Here is a 16,959-nt window from a genome sequence, read left to right on the forward strand (position 1 = left end):
CTCTGAAAATTCCCCTTCTAACATTTACATCTCTCAGCCGCTTTAAAGCAATTATCATTTATATTGTTTTCAGCACGAGGCACTGTAATGTGGCGAGAACAAGGAAGTGCAGATGGAGAATTAATTCAGACAGAAAGACATTACCGAACAAATTATCTTCCAAATGAGTGCAATTGACCATAAAGTTGAACATAACAAAGCTGAACTGATGTTGTCTGCTTGTATATGCACATTATCTGTGGATCATTCACATCATTGGAAATTGAAAATCAGTTTTTATTCCAGGCCAGTTCCATTTTGAATTAATAATAGAACGAAATGAAGTTTGGTTCTGTTAATGCAGAGGAGGGGAAATAGGAAAAGGGAAAAAACAAATTAATTGAAGCATCTCTTCACTTGTAATTTTAGATTTTTGTTTTATTTATACATTGATATAAAAATGTAAGTGAATTAAAACTGAAACAGAACTAATTAAAATGTAAAAAGGCTTTTTAATATATAGTATTATGTATAATATAATGTGTGTGTGCGTGCGCGTTTTTGTGACAAATGAGGACATAAATTTGTATAATGACAAGGGTATGACAAAGGCATTACAAGGAGAAGGTGACTTTTCAGGACATTACCCCATCTCCCCACCTTTCAAAACGCTTATAAATCACACAGAATGGAGTGTACGGAAAATCTGAAATAGCACAAAGTTTCCTGTAAGGGGTAGGGTTAGGTGTAGGGTTAGGTGTAGGGCAATAGCACATACAGTTTGTACAGTATAAAAACCATTACGCCTATGGGATGTCCCCACTTTCACAAAAACAAACACGTGTGTGTATGTAGTAATGTAATGCATTTGCATTTGACCCATGTACCTCATTAAGTTTTTGGACCTTTGTATTGAAAATGTAGGCTATGTAGAACAGTGTTATTTTAGTCGCACTGAAATGTTACTGTATTTTTTTTTTATTATTAATATTTTGAATCATTTTTTATTTTTACATTTCACATTTTCATTTCCGGTAAAGTATTAGTAATTTTGTGGTGTTTTTGCCATTTTTTTATAAATTTTTAATGTCAATATAATAATATGATTTTATGAATTTCAGTTTTAGTTATATTACTACATAAAATGTAACTTAAAGAAAATCAGTAATGATCTTTTGGCAACTAAAAAAGGGTTTTCAGGTTACATTTATTTTAATTCAAGTTACTTGTGTAATGCTGTCTCTCATGCTTTATGACAGTGATATGGATTCGCCTTTAGGTGATGATATTACTGTATGGTTTTCATGTCTTTTTTGCCTTGATGCTGAAATGTCATCGCTCTAGCCCACACACTCCATCGCTCTGTTTGTAGAATATGCGGAATTCTTGCACTGCAAAGGGAGGAAGTTCGTGGACTTTGATGAAGTCCGGCAGGAAATTGAAGCAGAGACCGACAGGATTACGGGGTCCAATAAGGGCATCTCTCCTATTCCCATCAACCTGAGGGTTTACTCGCCACACGGTAATACAGCACAAGGCTCCCTAAGACCACAGCTTTCCTCAGTCCACACTCGGCAGCCATTGTTAAAATGTCACTCGTCTCTTTCTCTGTTCAACAGTATTGAATCTGACTCTCATCGATTTGCCCGGTATGACTAAGGTTGCTGTGGGCGACCAGCCGCCAGACATCGAGCACCAGATTCGAGACATGATTATGCAGTTCATCACTAGGGAAAGCTGCCTGATCCTCGCCGTCACCCCGGCCAACACTGACTTGGCCAACTCAGACGCTCTCAAGGTGGCTAAGGAAGTGGACCCTCAAGGTGAGGATTGCTGGGAGGGTATATATCAACTACAGCAAACCATCGTGAGGTCAGATTTAATAAGTGAATAAAGCCTTTTGAGGAGTTTCTTAGTGAATCACAGATGGGATGATTGATTCATTAGTGAATCAACCTGACTTTGAATTTTGGTCCAGTAATAATAAATGACTGGAAATGTTATGGATATTTGTTGGTGAAAAGAGTAGCCCTGTGGATTGAACACAAACCCTGATGATGTTGTTAATGTGTTTTTGTTTGTTTCAACAGGACTGCGTACCATCGGTGTAATTACTAAACTGGATCTAATGGATGAGGGAACAGACGCCCGGGATATCCTGGAAAATAAACTCTTGCCACTGCGGAGAGGTGGGCAGTTTGTACTTAACACAATCACTTTACAGCAGTGTCATTTATGGACAATTTCTTATTATTTATGAGCCATTTTACGTCACAGTAACCATACACTACACTGCTATTCAAAAGGTTGGGGTCGGTAAGAATTTCCTGTTTTGGGAAAAAAGAAAAAAGTCTCTTATGCTTGACCAAGGATCAAAAATACAGTAAAATTGTGACATATTACAATTTAAAATAAGGGCTGTTAAAGTTTATTATATTTAATATATTCCTGTGATACAAAGCTGAATTTTCAGCAGTCATTACTCCAGTCTTCAGTGTCGCATGATCCTTCAGAAATCATGTCTTTGATGAATAGAAAGTTAAAAAGAACAACATTAATCTGAAATAGAAATCTGTATAAGCATTATAAATGTATGTTGATTCTGATCAATTTAATGCATCCTTGCTGAATAAAAGTATTAATTTCTTTAAAAAAATAAAATAAAAACAAATATAATACTGACTGACCAAGCTTTTGACCAGCAGTGCATCTTATTATGTAATTTGAAATTATATATAATATAATATAATATTTAATATAATAATAAAGAAGCTCCCCATATATTTTTGTTGACCTACTCTATAGTATTTAATTTGACGGTTCTTTCTTCTTGTCCTGACTTGTTTTGGACATGTCCTGTCCTGGATTTTTACATTCCTTACTGTTTCTTTGTTATTCTCACATGTAAATAACATGAAGCATTCATACCCACTGATACTAGTGCATATATCAGTCGCAGTATAAACATATATTTCAAAATTTCAGTTCACACGTTTCTGTCATTGCATGGTATATATTGTCAAATCATCCAGCCCAGCGCTTATTGCCGCTTTCCCTGTCCCAGGTTATATTGGCGTAGTGAACCGAAGTCAGAAAGATATAGATGGCAGGAAGGACATTCGTGTTGCACTGGCAGCAGAAAGGAAGTTCTTCTTGTCCCACCCCAGTTACAGACACATGGCTGAACGAATGGGAACACCACACTTGCAGAAGGCCCTCAACCAGGTGGGACCAAATCGCTTTCACACAAACTGCATTTATGGATTTGCATAAATAACTGACAATTTTAGAAAAGATTTGTGTACGGTCATGTAAATGAAGCTAATGCCTGAAAATCACTTCATTTAGTCAAGGCCACCTTCTGTTTTGTGCCTCTCTGCATATCACTTCCTCTTCTTTTTATTTTAGCAATTGACCAACCACATCCGGGACACGCTACCTGGCTTGCGCAGCAAACTCCAGTCTCAGCTTCTCTCTCTGGAAAAAGAGGTGGAAGAGTATAAGAACTTCCGCCCGGATGACCCTACGCGAAAAACCAAGGCCCTGCTTCAGTGAGTGTTTACGGCAGGTCACTGACGTGACTAGCATCTCTAACTCAAGCAGTTTCTAGGCTATAAACTCCGAGTGCCTCTTTCAGGATGGTCCAGCAGTTTGGAGTGGACTTTGAGAAGTGCATCGAGGGGTCCGGAGACCAGGTGGACACGGCAGAGCTGTCCGGAGGTGCCAGGATTAACCGAATTTTCCATGAGCGCTTCCCTTTCGAGCTGGTCAAGGTAAATGCTTTGTTTGAACAGAACACTTAGTTTGGTTTATTTTACAGTATGTGTACTTACATGTTCTTACAGTGTACTTACCTAAGAAAGTACTTGTAATATAAGGTAACTACATGGGGTATTGTTTAGTGGTAGGTTCAGGGTTAGTACCTAGTTGTTACCTAGTTATTGTAATTACTGTAATAAGAACGTAGTATGTACATGAGGAACAGGACTGTAAAATAAAGTGCTACCCTTAGTTTTGTCTGCTTTTAAGCTGATAAAGTTTGTCTGAATGTCTGGAAATACTACTTCGATCTTTAGATAACACGTCCCAACAAGTTCTCAGGAAACCACACAGGTGCAGTGGCAAGTCCCTGTTATGAAGTCTCTCTTTCTCTTTCTCTTTCAGATTGTGTTTGACGAGAAGGAGCTCCGGCGAGAAATCAGTCACGCCATTAAGAACGTCCATGGTGTCAGGCAAGTGGTGTCCCATTGACGGCAAGCACTTGTCAACCCTGCAGGCCATATGGCGGCATGAAAGCCACACCACTTCTTATGTCCTCTGTTCACTGACTAATATCTCACTCTTTCACTCCAGTCACACACTTTCTTTCTTTCTCTCTTGTGTGTTATAGTAAGGCCATGCTTTCACAACACAGCTACCAGAATCACTTTACTGCTCACGTTTTTTTTTTGTTTTAAATAGAATTAAAATACATATTGCATCTGTCAGTAGATGTATATATCAGTAATAGTGGCATTTTTAAGTATTTTCTGCATGTCACCACCGTTTTCACAATACCATATTTTCCAGAAAATAAGTTATACTTGACTATAAGTTGCATCGGGTGAAAATTGCATTATACAGATAAAAAATGTCCAGTCTTTTAGAAGTCTTTTTTTTTTTTTTTTTTTTTTTACATTCAGAAATCATAAAAAAAAATTTAAAAAACACATTGAAGAGTTTGCAAACATAGAATTATATACAAACATGTATTTTAGTTTCCCTTAATCAAATCCTTTAAATTTAACTGTTCAGAACAGAACAGGAATGGAAAAATCATCGGAATATATGTCAGATGAAAAAAAAAATGCGTAAGACTTATATTCTGGAAAATCTCATTATATAGAAAATATAATATTTATTTATACATGTTAGTACATTTTAATAGGAACATTTGATCAGTTATTTTTTATTTATTTATTTTTTAATCAAGAACCGCTCCACATTCTGAGGCTTTAAACTTCAAATTTGTGTGATGTCTTTTATAACTAGATATGCGCAGAATACAATAACAAAATGCAGGTTTCATACATGCAAAATCAATTGTGGACATATATTTTTGCACCTCCAAATTTTGTGCTCGTTTTTCAAAAATATTTAAAGAAAATATTGCTTGTTCTCACCATCTTTTGTTCTATCGTTGTTTGCAGCACATAATGTAGTTGCTCATACTACAAGATTGTGCTGATAACATAAAAAAGTTCTAGTGAAGATGGAGACAGAGTCCACATGCTCCTGAGTCCATGACAAGACCAACACCATGAAAATATGGTCTTGAACTTGGTTTTTAGGGGCCTTTTTACATTCGGTCACTTCATGCGTTTTCTCTGATCGGCTGTCTATCTGTTTTGTTAAAAAAGACATGGAGCTCATGTCAATGAAATCAACAGATATGTGCTGCATTTTATTCATCATGAGCTAATTTCAAGATCAAAGACCGCAACAGGAAAAAGAGCGACATCAGCACTGGAAAGATAAGTTAGTCTTACTACTTTTAATAAATGATTATGTGTTGAGCTTCTGTGACTCATGCGATGTGTGTTAGCGCTGTTATATCTGACTATAACGTCAACGTTACACGCTCTCATGTGTTTATTTTTTTTACCATTTTGTGAGTAGTAAAATTTACATATGTGGTTTCAACAACCAGATGCATTTGCATTTGTCCAGTTTTGTCTGGAATGACCTCCTGAAGTAATTTGTGCGATCGGACTTAAATCAGTCTCAATAGCGTTTCAGAGAGCATTTATACCTGGTCTTTTCACAATTGGATAGCTATCCGAAAACACATGAAGTGACCAGGTGTAAACAGGCCCTAGGACCAAGAGCATGAAAATATGGTCTTAAAGAACTGATTTGAGGACCAAGACCAAGACAATTAAATTCTGATCTTGGACTCGAGGACCAAAACCAAGACCATGAAAATATGGTCTTGAACTCAGACTCTGGGATCAAGACAATGAAAATGGGATCTTTGACTCAGAATCAAAGACCAGGAGCAAGAAAATATGATCTTGAACTCGAACTTGAGGACAAATAATGTGATGTCTGGAAAATGTGGACTCTGTCGTGTCGAGCTCGACCCTTCTCTGCTCTTGGTTTTGACCCAGACTCGACTGAGTTGCTTACTATGTGTCGACAACCAATGTGAGCACCGGTTAGGCTGTGATTTATCTCTCTAGTGAGACCCTCAAATATTTGTCTGCGACCGCAAAAACGGTGTCATGAGGCATGGCCTAAAGAGATTTTAAGAGAAACCTTGTCTCTGAAATGTCTAATTGACTTCTTTTTCCCCACAGTGAACCACGCTCATCTGTCTGTTTATTATGTAGAACCAACTTTTTTTTACATTTTTTTATTTTTTGTCTTTGTGAGCTAAACTGTTGTCTTTATCCTCTTCTTTCCCTCCACTTCACTTTCAAGTATCCTAATTTCATACAGTTTCATTTCTTTTTTTTAATGTCATTGTCACAAATATCTGTCTGAGTTATTTTTTGGCACTTTTGTTGTTGTTTTTTTTTCTCCTCACTGTTCGTCACTGTCCTCTTACGTCCTGTTGTCTGTCTGTCCTGTGCGTTCTCAGAACTGGGCTGTTCACTCCAGATCTGGCGTTTGAAGCCATCGTGAAAAAGCAGGTCATTAAGCTGAAAGAGCCCTGTCTGAAATGTATCGATCTGGTTATTCAGGAGCTCATCAACACAGTCAGAAAGTGCACCAACAAGGTACTGCAGTACCCCAGTCTGGCCACAGGGGGGCTTCCTGTGAGGGGATCACACTACACCTGAGACAAACAGATGGGGCTTTCAGTGGAAAGCACAGAGGGAGAGTCAGAGGTTGAACGTGTTTGTGTGGCGGTGTGACCCCCTCGGCCCCCCCGGCTGCCACGTGCGCTGGCTCTGCTGTCGTGTGTTGGGGTGTTGTGACGGTCTTGTGATAAAGAGATGAGCGGAGAATTTCACTCTCTGGTCATCTGTGGTCTAAAAGGGATGAGCCAGGGGTCTTGCAACATCCTGAGCACCTCTGTAGCCAAAATGTGGTCAAAATAAAATGTAAGGGCTTTTTGAGGTCAGTTCACACCAAGTCTGAAATTGATGCTTGCATGTTAAGTAAAGGTTGGGATCGTTCAGCTTCTTAATGATTCCAGTGACAATTGATTTATTTTTTTGCATTTTCGCCTTTATTGTGATAGGATAGATCAGCGCTAACAGGAAGCGAAGTGGGAGAGAGAGAGGGGGCGGGATCGGGAAAGGTCCTCGAGTTGGGATTCGAACTCGTGACGCCCGTAGCACAACAGGCACTGTATGTCGGCGCGCTGCCCACAAGGCTATCGGCGCCAACAGAGTGACATTTCTTTTAGTTAATTTGAGACAGTAAGTGTAGTGACGAATTCGCGCTGAAAAGGCGTCAATTTAAATGAACAACTCATTGGGTTGAAGGTCTCTAAGATTCAAGAGTTTTGAGAGATTCATTAAAAGAGTCAGAGTTTATTAGAGTCACATTTTCAAAAATTGCACTGGTTGTGTAGTAGATCTATTTTGCGTCCGCATATTTGTGTCGCTAACTTTTTTTTTCCAAGTCTAACTTATTTTGCTGTGGGGCGGTGTTTTCTTCAAATTGGCTGAAGAATTCAGATGTAGAAGAACTATTAAAGTCAGCATGACATAAAAATACACCCTATCTATTATAGAAATACTTCTGTTTAATTGCGACTTTCACAGAACCAAGCGTCATGCAGACCATTTGATTCCAGTACTTCCAAAAATACAATGAATCTGTCACCTTTTTTTTTTCTCAGTTGTTTTTCAAATATTTTTGGTGTGGAAAAATTAAAATATTTTAGACTAGTTCTATTGGACGTTGAGTGAACAAGCTTTTCTAGGGTCTGTTTATTGCAGTGCCAAAAAATACATAATTAATGGATGTGAAAACCTGCGGCTCCCCCTTTTGGACCTAGTTTGTATCTGTTCATAGATAAGCAATGATTAATCAACTAAAAGTTTCTTCTCTTTTTATTCTTCCCCTTTTTTCTCTTTTTCTGTCCTTTTTTAACACCTCAACACTTCTTCTCCCCCTGCCCACTGGCATCACCCTGAACCCCTCAGAACGGGGTTGTTCACCCCTGATCTGGCCTTTGAGACTATAGTGAAAAAACAGATCCGCAAACTGAAAGAGCCCAGCCTGAAATGTGTGGACCTGGTGGTGTCCGAACTCACCACCCTCGTCAGGAAAAGTGCCAACAAGGTAACCAGGAGCGGCTCGAGAAAAGGCGGAGTAAAAAAAAAAAACCTCCCCCATTCCTTCATTTCCACGCGCTGCCACCCACCCAGCTTTCCACCTTTATCAATCAGCCACGTCCTCTCCACCACACGCATAGTGTGTGTCTGGAATGTGTCCGTGTGACTTGTCCAAAGTTCTGTTTCATAATGAGTCTTACATTTTCATATCCCATGTGAATCCAATAAAAACCATCCAGATTGTTGGGAAAAATTGGGTGTTTCCAAGCTGAGTCAGCTTTAGAGCCCCAGTTCCAGTGTTTGTCAGTGGCACATCACCTCCTTTCATTCTTTGTTGCTTGAGTAGAGCATCAGTGAGCCTGAACCACTGACTGTAGAAGTAAAAGACATACAGAAACAGGCGCTTCGCTTCCTGCCCCAGGCACAAAAGGCTGCTGCTGTTGTCATAGCAACAAAGAACCCGTCACCTGCCATCTTGTGGTCATATGTGGAACTGCAGTGCAATACTTGATTCTGTCTTCCCTCTCGAATGTCACATTCTTTTTGAAATTTTCTTTTGAAACATTCTTTCCTTTCTTAAATCACTATTTCACTCTCAGTTTTGGAAGAGTATTGGTGGGAATATAATATCAAAAAAGTGCAAATATTTCTTGCATTTCACATGAAATTATCACTTCAGATTTATATGTTTTAATAACTACGGATGGGGATCGTAAGGAGTTTACCAATTTTTGCTCCATTTCAAATTCTACTTGATCGAAAAAATTATTCTTTTAGTACATTTAAGCAAGCACCAAATTATTGATCCTAATGATATTATACCATATTCTACCATTATACTATATATACTTACAAAAAAAATAATAAATAATTCTTACAAATTAAAATACTAAACAGTGCTATGCCGGTAACATTTGTAAAATTATTCTTTATCACAACTAAATGTACTATTTGTACGTTTTATTTAAGAAAATATCTGACCATTCACTGACGTGTTCAGGTTGCACTCACTCACGATTGTATGTCTGGTATAAAATGCAACTGTCCTCACTTTTTGCAGCAAACCGCAATCGCGAATAAATTTTCTGTCAATTTTGCAGGACTGTGATGTGTTAAAAGAGTGTACAAAATAACACATCTGTAGCAATGGTGTGAAAGTGAATAGCACATAACAGGCACATTACCGGTATGAACATAGATATCTATTGGTACTATATAAGTCACATGACTAAACGTGCGTCATCGTTTTCAAAAGCCTCCGTTTTCACAGTCCACACTAGAAGGCGAAAACGGCGTTTTCAAATTTATCCACTTTGGAGGGCGTTTTCAAAAAGCTCAGTTTTCCTCGGAAAAAACACCATCTCAGTGTGGACGGAAGGCCAAAATAAATACTGATTTATTGTCTCTTAAGTCCAATAGGTCCAATTTGGTCTCTTCAATTACCAAATTATCAAAAAAGATTATTTATTAGATACAATTGTTAATTATTGTGTTGATATTGTATTGCTGCTATTGACATACAGTTCTTGGTTTAAGTCCAATAGGTCCAATTTGGTCTCTTCAATTACCAAATTATCAAAAAAGATTATTTATTAGATACAATTGTTAATTATTGTGTTGATATTGTATTGCTGCTATTGACATACAGTTCTTGGTTTAAGTCTAATAGGTCCAAAAAATAATGACTTTCCATTCCTTCAGTAAGTGAGTGAGCCATTTAAGGTCAATGAGTTTGATTCGCAAGAAAATTCTAAAGATATCACTTAAACATAACGTCTTTTGCTTGGTGCTGTAGATTCAACAGCGCAGACCGTTTCAGTGGAAGAAGTCATATAGGCCGCATTTACACTGCATGGTTCAAGTGACCCAATTCCGATTTTTTCCTCCCATGTGGCACAGATCGGATATTGTCCACGACCGTGTAAGCAGGAAAAAATCACATGGATTCCGATATTCTCCGATCGGTTTCAGGCCTCATTCATATGTGGAAATAAATCAGATATGAATCGGAGACGTGCATTTGCGCCTGCTGTGTAAGCGGACAAATCGGATATTCCCCTGTAAATGAGACGCCTACGTCATTGAAAAGTGAGGTTTTTGTTAAACATTTCACAGTACAGACATACCTGTAACAAATAAAACATCTCTAGTTGAGTAGCAGAGTATTAATTTCGTTAGTTTGTGTTAAATAAAAGGCGACATATAGCGTAACTGTGCTCACGGCGACCCGAGTTCGATTCCCGTCTCGAGGTCCTTTGCCGATCCCGCCCCCTCTCTCCACCCAATGCTTTCCTGTCTGCTCTCTACTACTGTCCTATCTAATGAAGGCATAAAAAGCCCAAAAATATAACTTTAAAAAATAAATAAATAAAAGGCGATCTGACGCTGAAATGTGTTGCTTTTGAAAGCCCGCTGAGTGCTTGTTGTTGCTGTTGTCAGTGACGGCAGCTCGTGCACAGACGAGCGCTTCAGTCCCGTCCGTTCCATTGAAGCCTTTGATATACAATCACTGATGAACGCATTTGGTTTTAATAACTAAAAAACACAGACGATGTGACATGCTTAACAATATCTACCACCTGAGTATTATTCCACTCGCAAGCTTTCAGAGGAGCTACATCACTGTCCTCAAGAATTTGTACTCGGCTATATAATTATTTTGATGTATAGATATAACTATTGCATTAAAAAACGTTTCTATGTGAATTCCATGTCAATAAATTAAACTCAATTTACTATTCAAATTGATTTGTGATGTCATATATGCTATTTTAGGCTTGTTTCACCAAGTGCAGTGTAAAAGGCACACATCGGATACGGGTCACTTTTAAAAGAAATGTAAGCACATGGTCCAAAAAATCGGATATAGTCACGAAATCGGAATTGGTCATCAAGACCTGCAGTGTAAATGCAGCCATAGTAACATTTATCATCATCATTTGGCTGTAGTATTTTACAATGATATTTGTAACCGGCTCTCGATTCCCAACCCTAGCATCCCTTAAATTTGGTTTACTCCAGTTAGAAGTTCATTTATTGATTCACTGTCCATTCCTGGCTGGGAGTGAATGCTGTCTTACCTGCACAACTTGCTGAAATACTCAAATCTGCATATGTGTGTGTGAGTGTGTGCATGCCTGCTCTCTCTTGCATTGGTTCGTCTTGTGCATGGTGGCTTAGCGAAAACTAGTCCTCACATCGACCTGTGTGAAAAGGTCTGATCGTGGTTAGCTCCTACCGCTTTCACATCGCAGAATGTGTATGTGTGTTTACGCACATGTGCACGTGGCTGTTTACATGCCGTAGCCTGCATCTATCTGGTGTTTTTCCCCACAGCTAGGCTCTTACCCCAGACTGCGAGAAGAGACTGAGAGGATTGTCACTACTTACGTCAGAGAGAGAGAAGGCAAGACCAAGGACCAGGTGCGAGACTGGCGAGAGAAGATCCGCTTTGACAACATAGGTTTTTTCATAAATTCTCTTAATGTGCAAATTTTTAAATTTTTTTTACAGGTCCTTTTGCTGATTGACATTGAGCTGTCATACATAAACACCAACCATGAGGACTTCATTGGATTTGCAAAGTATGTGTAGCATCCAGTGTGGCACATTCTGAGTTTAATTTCTCACTTCAAAGCTTGACCCCTAACCTTAGCAATGCTTCTTGTGATTTTGGACTTTTGACTGTCTGCAAGACTGGTCTGCAGTGCAATTTATTCTGACTAATTTAGAAAGGAAGTGGCCATGTGGCCAACATGTAAAGCAAAGTTAAAATAAAATGGTATGTAGCCATCAAAAATTTCACAATTATGGTCAGGTTCAGGTCAGACTTCACAAATATTTTTACTTTATTTTAATTTAGTTTTATTTTATTTAGTTTAGTTTAGTATAAATGTATTTTATTTGTTCAAAAGTGACACATTACAAAAGACTTCAATTTTATTTTTTTAATTACTATTAATCAAAGAATTTTGAAAACATGTATCATGGTTTCCACAAAAGTACTAGGCAGCGAAAACTTTTCATAATTGCTAATAATAAGAAATGCTTGAGCAGCAAGTCAGCTAGGGCTGCACGATAAATCGCATGCGATAGTCATGCACATCTCGTCAGTAAAGCTGGTTCTGTGATTAGTAGTAAATCTCCATCACGTCCTTTCGGATGAAGCGGCATTTACTACACAGAGCCATAGTTCACTGAGAAGCTTCGCAATATCGCGTTTATAATCGCAGATGAATCGCCTTCGATTATGAACGCGATATTGCGTAGCTTGTCAGTAGCACGTGATGGAGATTTACTACTAATCACAGAACTGACTTTACTGATGAGATGCGCATGACAATCGCATACGATTTATCGTGCAGCCCTAAAATCAGCATATTACAATTATTTCTGAAGGATCCTGTGACATTGAAGATGCCATTGTAATGTAATGATGCTGAAAATTCAGCTTTGCATCACAGGAATAAATAACATTTTAAAATATATTAAAATAGAAAATATCTATTTTAAATTGTAACAACATTTCATAATAACAATTTAAACAATATTACAGTTTTAGCTGTATTTTTATCAAATAAATGCAGCTTGGTGAGCATAAGAGTTTTTTCTTTTTCTTTTTCAAAAACATTAAAAATCCCACTTCCCTCTTTGCAATTTTATTTTTTCTGACAATCCCATCCTATATTATCATCTCTATAATGCTCTTGGGGCATCAACAGCAATATTTTGTTGGTACTTTCAAGATGTTTTAAACCTGTTAAAGAATCTCTAGAAGTCACGTTTGGACTGTGTCTCCTGTTTACTGTCAGTGCAGTGGACTAAAAAGTTCAGATTAGATCCATATGCCTGTGCATTATGGCTAATGCATTGGACGTAACGTAAATGCACTAAAATTATTAGTGCATGTCTTTGATCTCTCAGAAAACTAGTGTACAACTGAAGACTTATTGCATGTAAAATGTTTGCATGCTCAGTTGGTTACTGTAGAGCATTCAAAAGTTGAGACAAAGGTCGCCTACAGCATCAAGCCTGTCTGACCCTGCTCGCCCCGCGTGTGTCCCCATGCGCATGCCGTGAGTTTGTCAGGGCACCTCTTTTAACGGTTCTCATGCCGTCACTTTCAGTCTTGACTTCAGACGGATGGATGACGGTACCATACCAGGGTACGGCAACAACAGGTGCGCTAGCGCCGCCTTAATCACCCAGTCATCTTAGATAGATGTTAATCAGACCACCCATCTCCTCTTTTTTCTCCTGCCCCATTCCTCCTTCCTGCCTCAGAGCAGGATTGCTCCCACCCAGAGTGCCAAGGAGGTTTACACAAATCATGATTTTACTGTTGTGCTATTCTAACAATACAGACAACGGTGTGCAATCAGTGAGTAATAAGTATTTTCTGTCCGTTTTCCCCACCTGCAGCGCCCAGCAAAGGAATATTGTCAACAAGAAGAGGGCCATTCCCAACCAGGTACACTTTTCTCTGCTTTCACATGCTCTTCAATCCAAGTTGACACTCCTTCGTTCCAACACCATCACGCCGTTCACTATTCCAATTAAACACGAAAGGGCTTAACCTTGAACCCTGAGGGACCCCTTCCATATCACCCCTTTTAATCTACCCCTGTGATTAAAAACTGAAAAGTATGTTTCCCCAAGGTCTCTATCACTTATAAATGTTATCAATGTGCCCTTGATAACCCTTTTACACAGTGTCCTTACCAGGTGCGACATAATGCAATGAGCAATAAAACCTGAGGCTTCCATTTAAACCTGAATTTTGCCTTTACTGACCACAAAAAGTTTTTGCATCCCCATCTAGAGTAATCAGTGTAACTTTATATAAAGTTGTTTAGCTTGTAGTACTAAATCCTGGATTTTAACAATCATTTTCAAGATTTGGATAATTAAAAAATCCTTTCACGTTTTTGTTCTGCAACACAAATGACATAACTGACATAATGACTGAGCAGCTCTATGTTTTGAATGGCTGATGTTGTGAAGCATCATGCTATAGTTTGTGTTGACAGCTGGAATTCTGTCCCTTCACGCCTGGTTAGGACACAGTGTTAGTATTTTTGTGGACTGTTTCATTTGAATGAACATTGCTTGCCACTAAAGAGTATTTTTCTACCAGTCAGAGAAATAAAAGAGCCTGAAATGGGCTTATTATTTATGAAGGTTTCAGTGGAAATGACATAAGCAACTTGAAAGTACGCGGTGTTATTAGACAGGGACATTCCCTTTCATTTCCTCCCGCTTTTGAGAAACTCTGCTTTCACTAGCATCACAGCAGTACTAGCTGCTAGTAACACTGACGCATGACAAATGAGTAATCAATGCATTGTTTTTTGTTTCAGTCTTGCCCTAATTTAATGCAAACTTCCTTTATCTGTTGGAAATGTAATTCAGAATGTGCATGGATCCAGCCGTGACAATGACACAACCTAGTAGATAATTCTGATTTGTGGTACTGTCAGTTAATCTAATTGCATGTAACTTTGTTCTGTTGCTCTCTCTCTCTCTCTCTCTCTCTCTGTCTGCTTCCAACTTTTTTTTTTCTCACTGTGACTGTTCTCTGTTCTTTGACTCACTCCATCACCCTTGTCCCCTTCAAACCATTTCATTTCCATTTGAAAAACGTGTCTTTCTTAACCATCCTCCTGCACTGTCTTCCCTTTCTTGCTTTGCTTGTTTTCGGTCTCTCTCATTTCTTCTCCCCAAACTTGCCCCCACCCCCGTCCCTCCTTATCACTGCAGGGTGAAATACTGGTAAGTACGACAAAGCTACAACTCACGCCCAGTTAGAGGTCACCAGCGCTCATCCAGTCAGGAGAACTGAGGCCGTAATAGGTCAACTAACTCCTAATTACCAATGTGGTGTGTAAACTTGCTGGCGAGAATTATAAAGTTGATGGTTTTTCTTTCACTCTGCAGCTAGGTGGCCTGAGAGAAGGCGAAGCCGAGAAGGTATAGTCTGGTGGAAAAACCAAAATGGTGGAACCCGGAATAAAAATTTTAATCAAGGCTTCAATTTCAGTTACGAGTAATCAGTAACTGACGTCAAATCCACCATAAAATGCCCACTGTAATTAGTGGCATCACCTAACATTCCGTAATTATAGTAATTAAACCGAGAGAACATTACTAACCATTCCTTTGAGAAAATGTCACAGTGCACCCTTAATTTCATATATCAGTGTATTTTTATGCTTGAAAGAACCTTTTTTTTTTTTTTTAATGAGAAAATGGAGAGAAATGGAGGCCTCGGTTGTCCTGTTGCTGGATGTGAGTCCTGGCGGCCCAGGCTGGGTGAGCAGAGTTTGCCTTGTGGAGAATCAGCCACTACGTCACCATGGGGATATGGTGGGTGGGTGGGGCCAAGAAAACATCCAATCATACTAGAGAGCAAAACTCAAACCCAACATAACATGTAGAGTGTGTTTGGGTTTTCTATACATGTCTGTGAATTTTTAATTAATTCATAGATTTTAAAATAAATTTGCCATGAAGAGCTAATCACAATTATTTTCCACTAAATTATGATGATTTCTTTATGCTAACAATACGTCTTAGTTAGGACTGGGCTATATCACAAAAAAAAAAAAAAAATTGAACCTTTAACTATATTTAATATCATTACATCCAAATAGCCATTTTTGTCAAGTAGGTTCAAAAGTAAAACAATAATCATCTAATTAATGTAAGGCATGTTTTCTGTTTTTCACTAAATGAAGAGTAGCTAATTAAGAATTTAAATTCATATTCTGTGTAACAATTCAGAGTAATAAATAAGCATTTACCTTTAGATTTGTTTATTTGCTTTTAATAAATGCAAAGTGCCACACAGGGCATGAACATGTTTAAGGTGATAAATCATTGAATCATAGTTTTGAAACCATTAAATGAAATGGGCAGAGTGAATAGAATTGGAGTTCCAATTACATTTAATTTAATTGAATCTTAATCACAAAACTAAACCTTTTAGAAAACTTAATGGCCAAATGAAAGTGTCTTAGTCATCACAATAATAACTTGATTCATTTTAGATCTACACTAAACTTATTTTAGATTATCTAAGTATTGCCCAACCCTACCATAACAGTTAGTTAGCATTTAGCTGGGGGTTTTTTTCTTTTCTTTTCCCCTTGGTGTGCCAGTAATGTCCAGAATGTGGCAGTATCGGGTTCCTTTTGCTAATCAATTTACTAATTTAATAAATTAACTGCTCAACCTTAGAGAAATCCTTTCTAGGGCAAAGTTAATTGGGGGATTTCTGTTGGGGTAATTAAAAGTCGCCTCTCACAGGTAATCATCTAATCATCTCCTCTTTAATTCAAAATCATCCCTTCTATCAACAGATTTCTGTTTAATGAAATTTCCGATCGCATTTTGCCGACTCTTTGATTAACTTGTTGATAATTATGCATTTTAAATGTACATAATATTAGGATTAGTTGGTGTAATTTAGAGACAGCAGTCAGAATGTGCAACGTGGAAGAACGGTGAAATCCTAACACAACGGAAAATAGGGTCATGCTCTCATTTCTTTCAGTTGTGGGCGGCAAAGGGAAATTGGATCCATGTTAGAGAATACAGAGCCCGAGCCAGACTCTGACCACAGATATTTGCTGGGTTTCTGTCTAATGAAAAGATATTCGAGAGCGTTTTTGTGGTCGTTTGTTCGGGTCGCTACAGTACATCCTAG

The 16,959-nt window shown here is 38.3% G+C and overlaps 1 protein-coding gene across 1 annotated transcript in view; it reads left to right on the forward strand.

The window, feature by feature from the left end:
* dnm2a (dynamin 2a) overlaps positions 1-16,959 on the forward strand; it is a 54,772-nt gene that overhangs the window by 24,210 nt on the left and 13,603 nt on the right. Inside the window, 12 exon segments of the mRNA XM_058771435.1 lie at positions 1,352-1,501; positions 1,599-1,802; positions 2,070-2,168; positions 3,044-3,204; positions 3,388-3,530; positions 3,617-3,752; positions 4,144-4,211; positions 6,602-6,740; positions 11,589-11,675; positions 11,766-11,836; positions 13,674-13,722; positions 15,012-15,023. Of these exon segments, the coding sequence (XP_058627418.1) occupies positions 1,352-1,501; positions 1,599-1,802; positions 2,070-2,168; positions 3,044-3,204; positions 3,388-3,530; positions 3,617-3,752; positions 4,144-4,211; positions 6,602-6,740; positions 11,589-11,675; positions 11,766-11,836; positions 13,674-13,722; positions 15,012-15,023 (1,319 nt within the window).

This window comes from Onychostoma macrolepis, chromosome 03 (assembly GCF_012432095.1).
Source record: "Onychostoma macrolepis isolate SWU-2019 chromosome 03, ASM1243209v1, whole genome shotgun sequence".
NCBI lineage: Eukaryota > Metazoa > Chordata > Actinopteri > Cypriniformes > Cyprinidae > Onychostoma > Onychostoma macrolepis.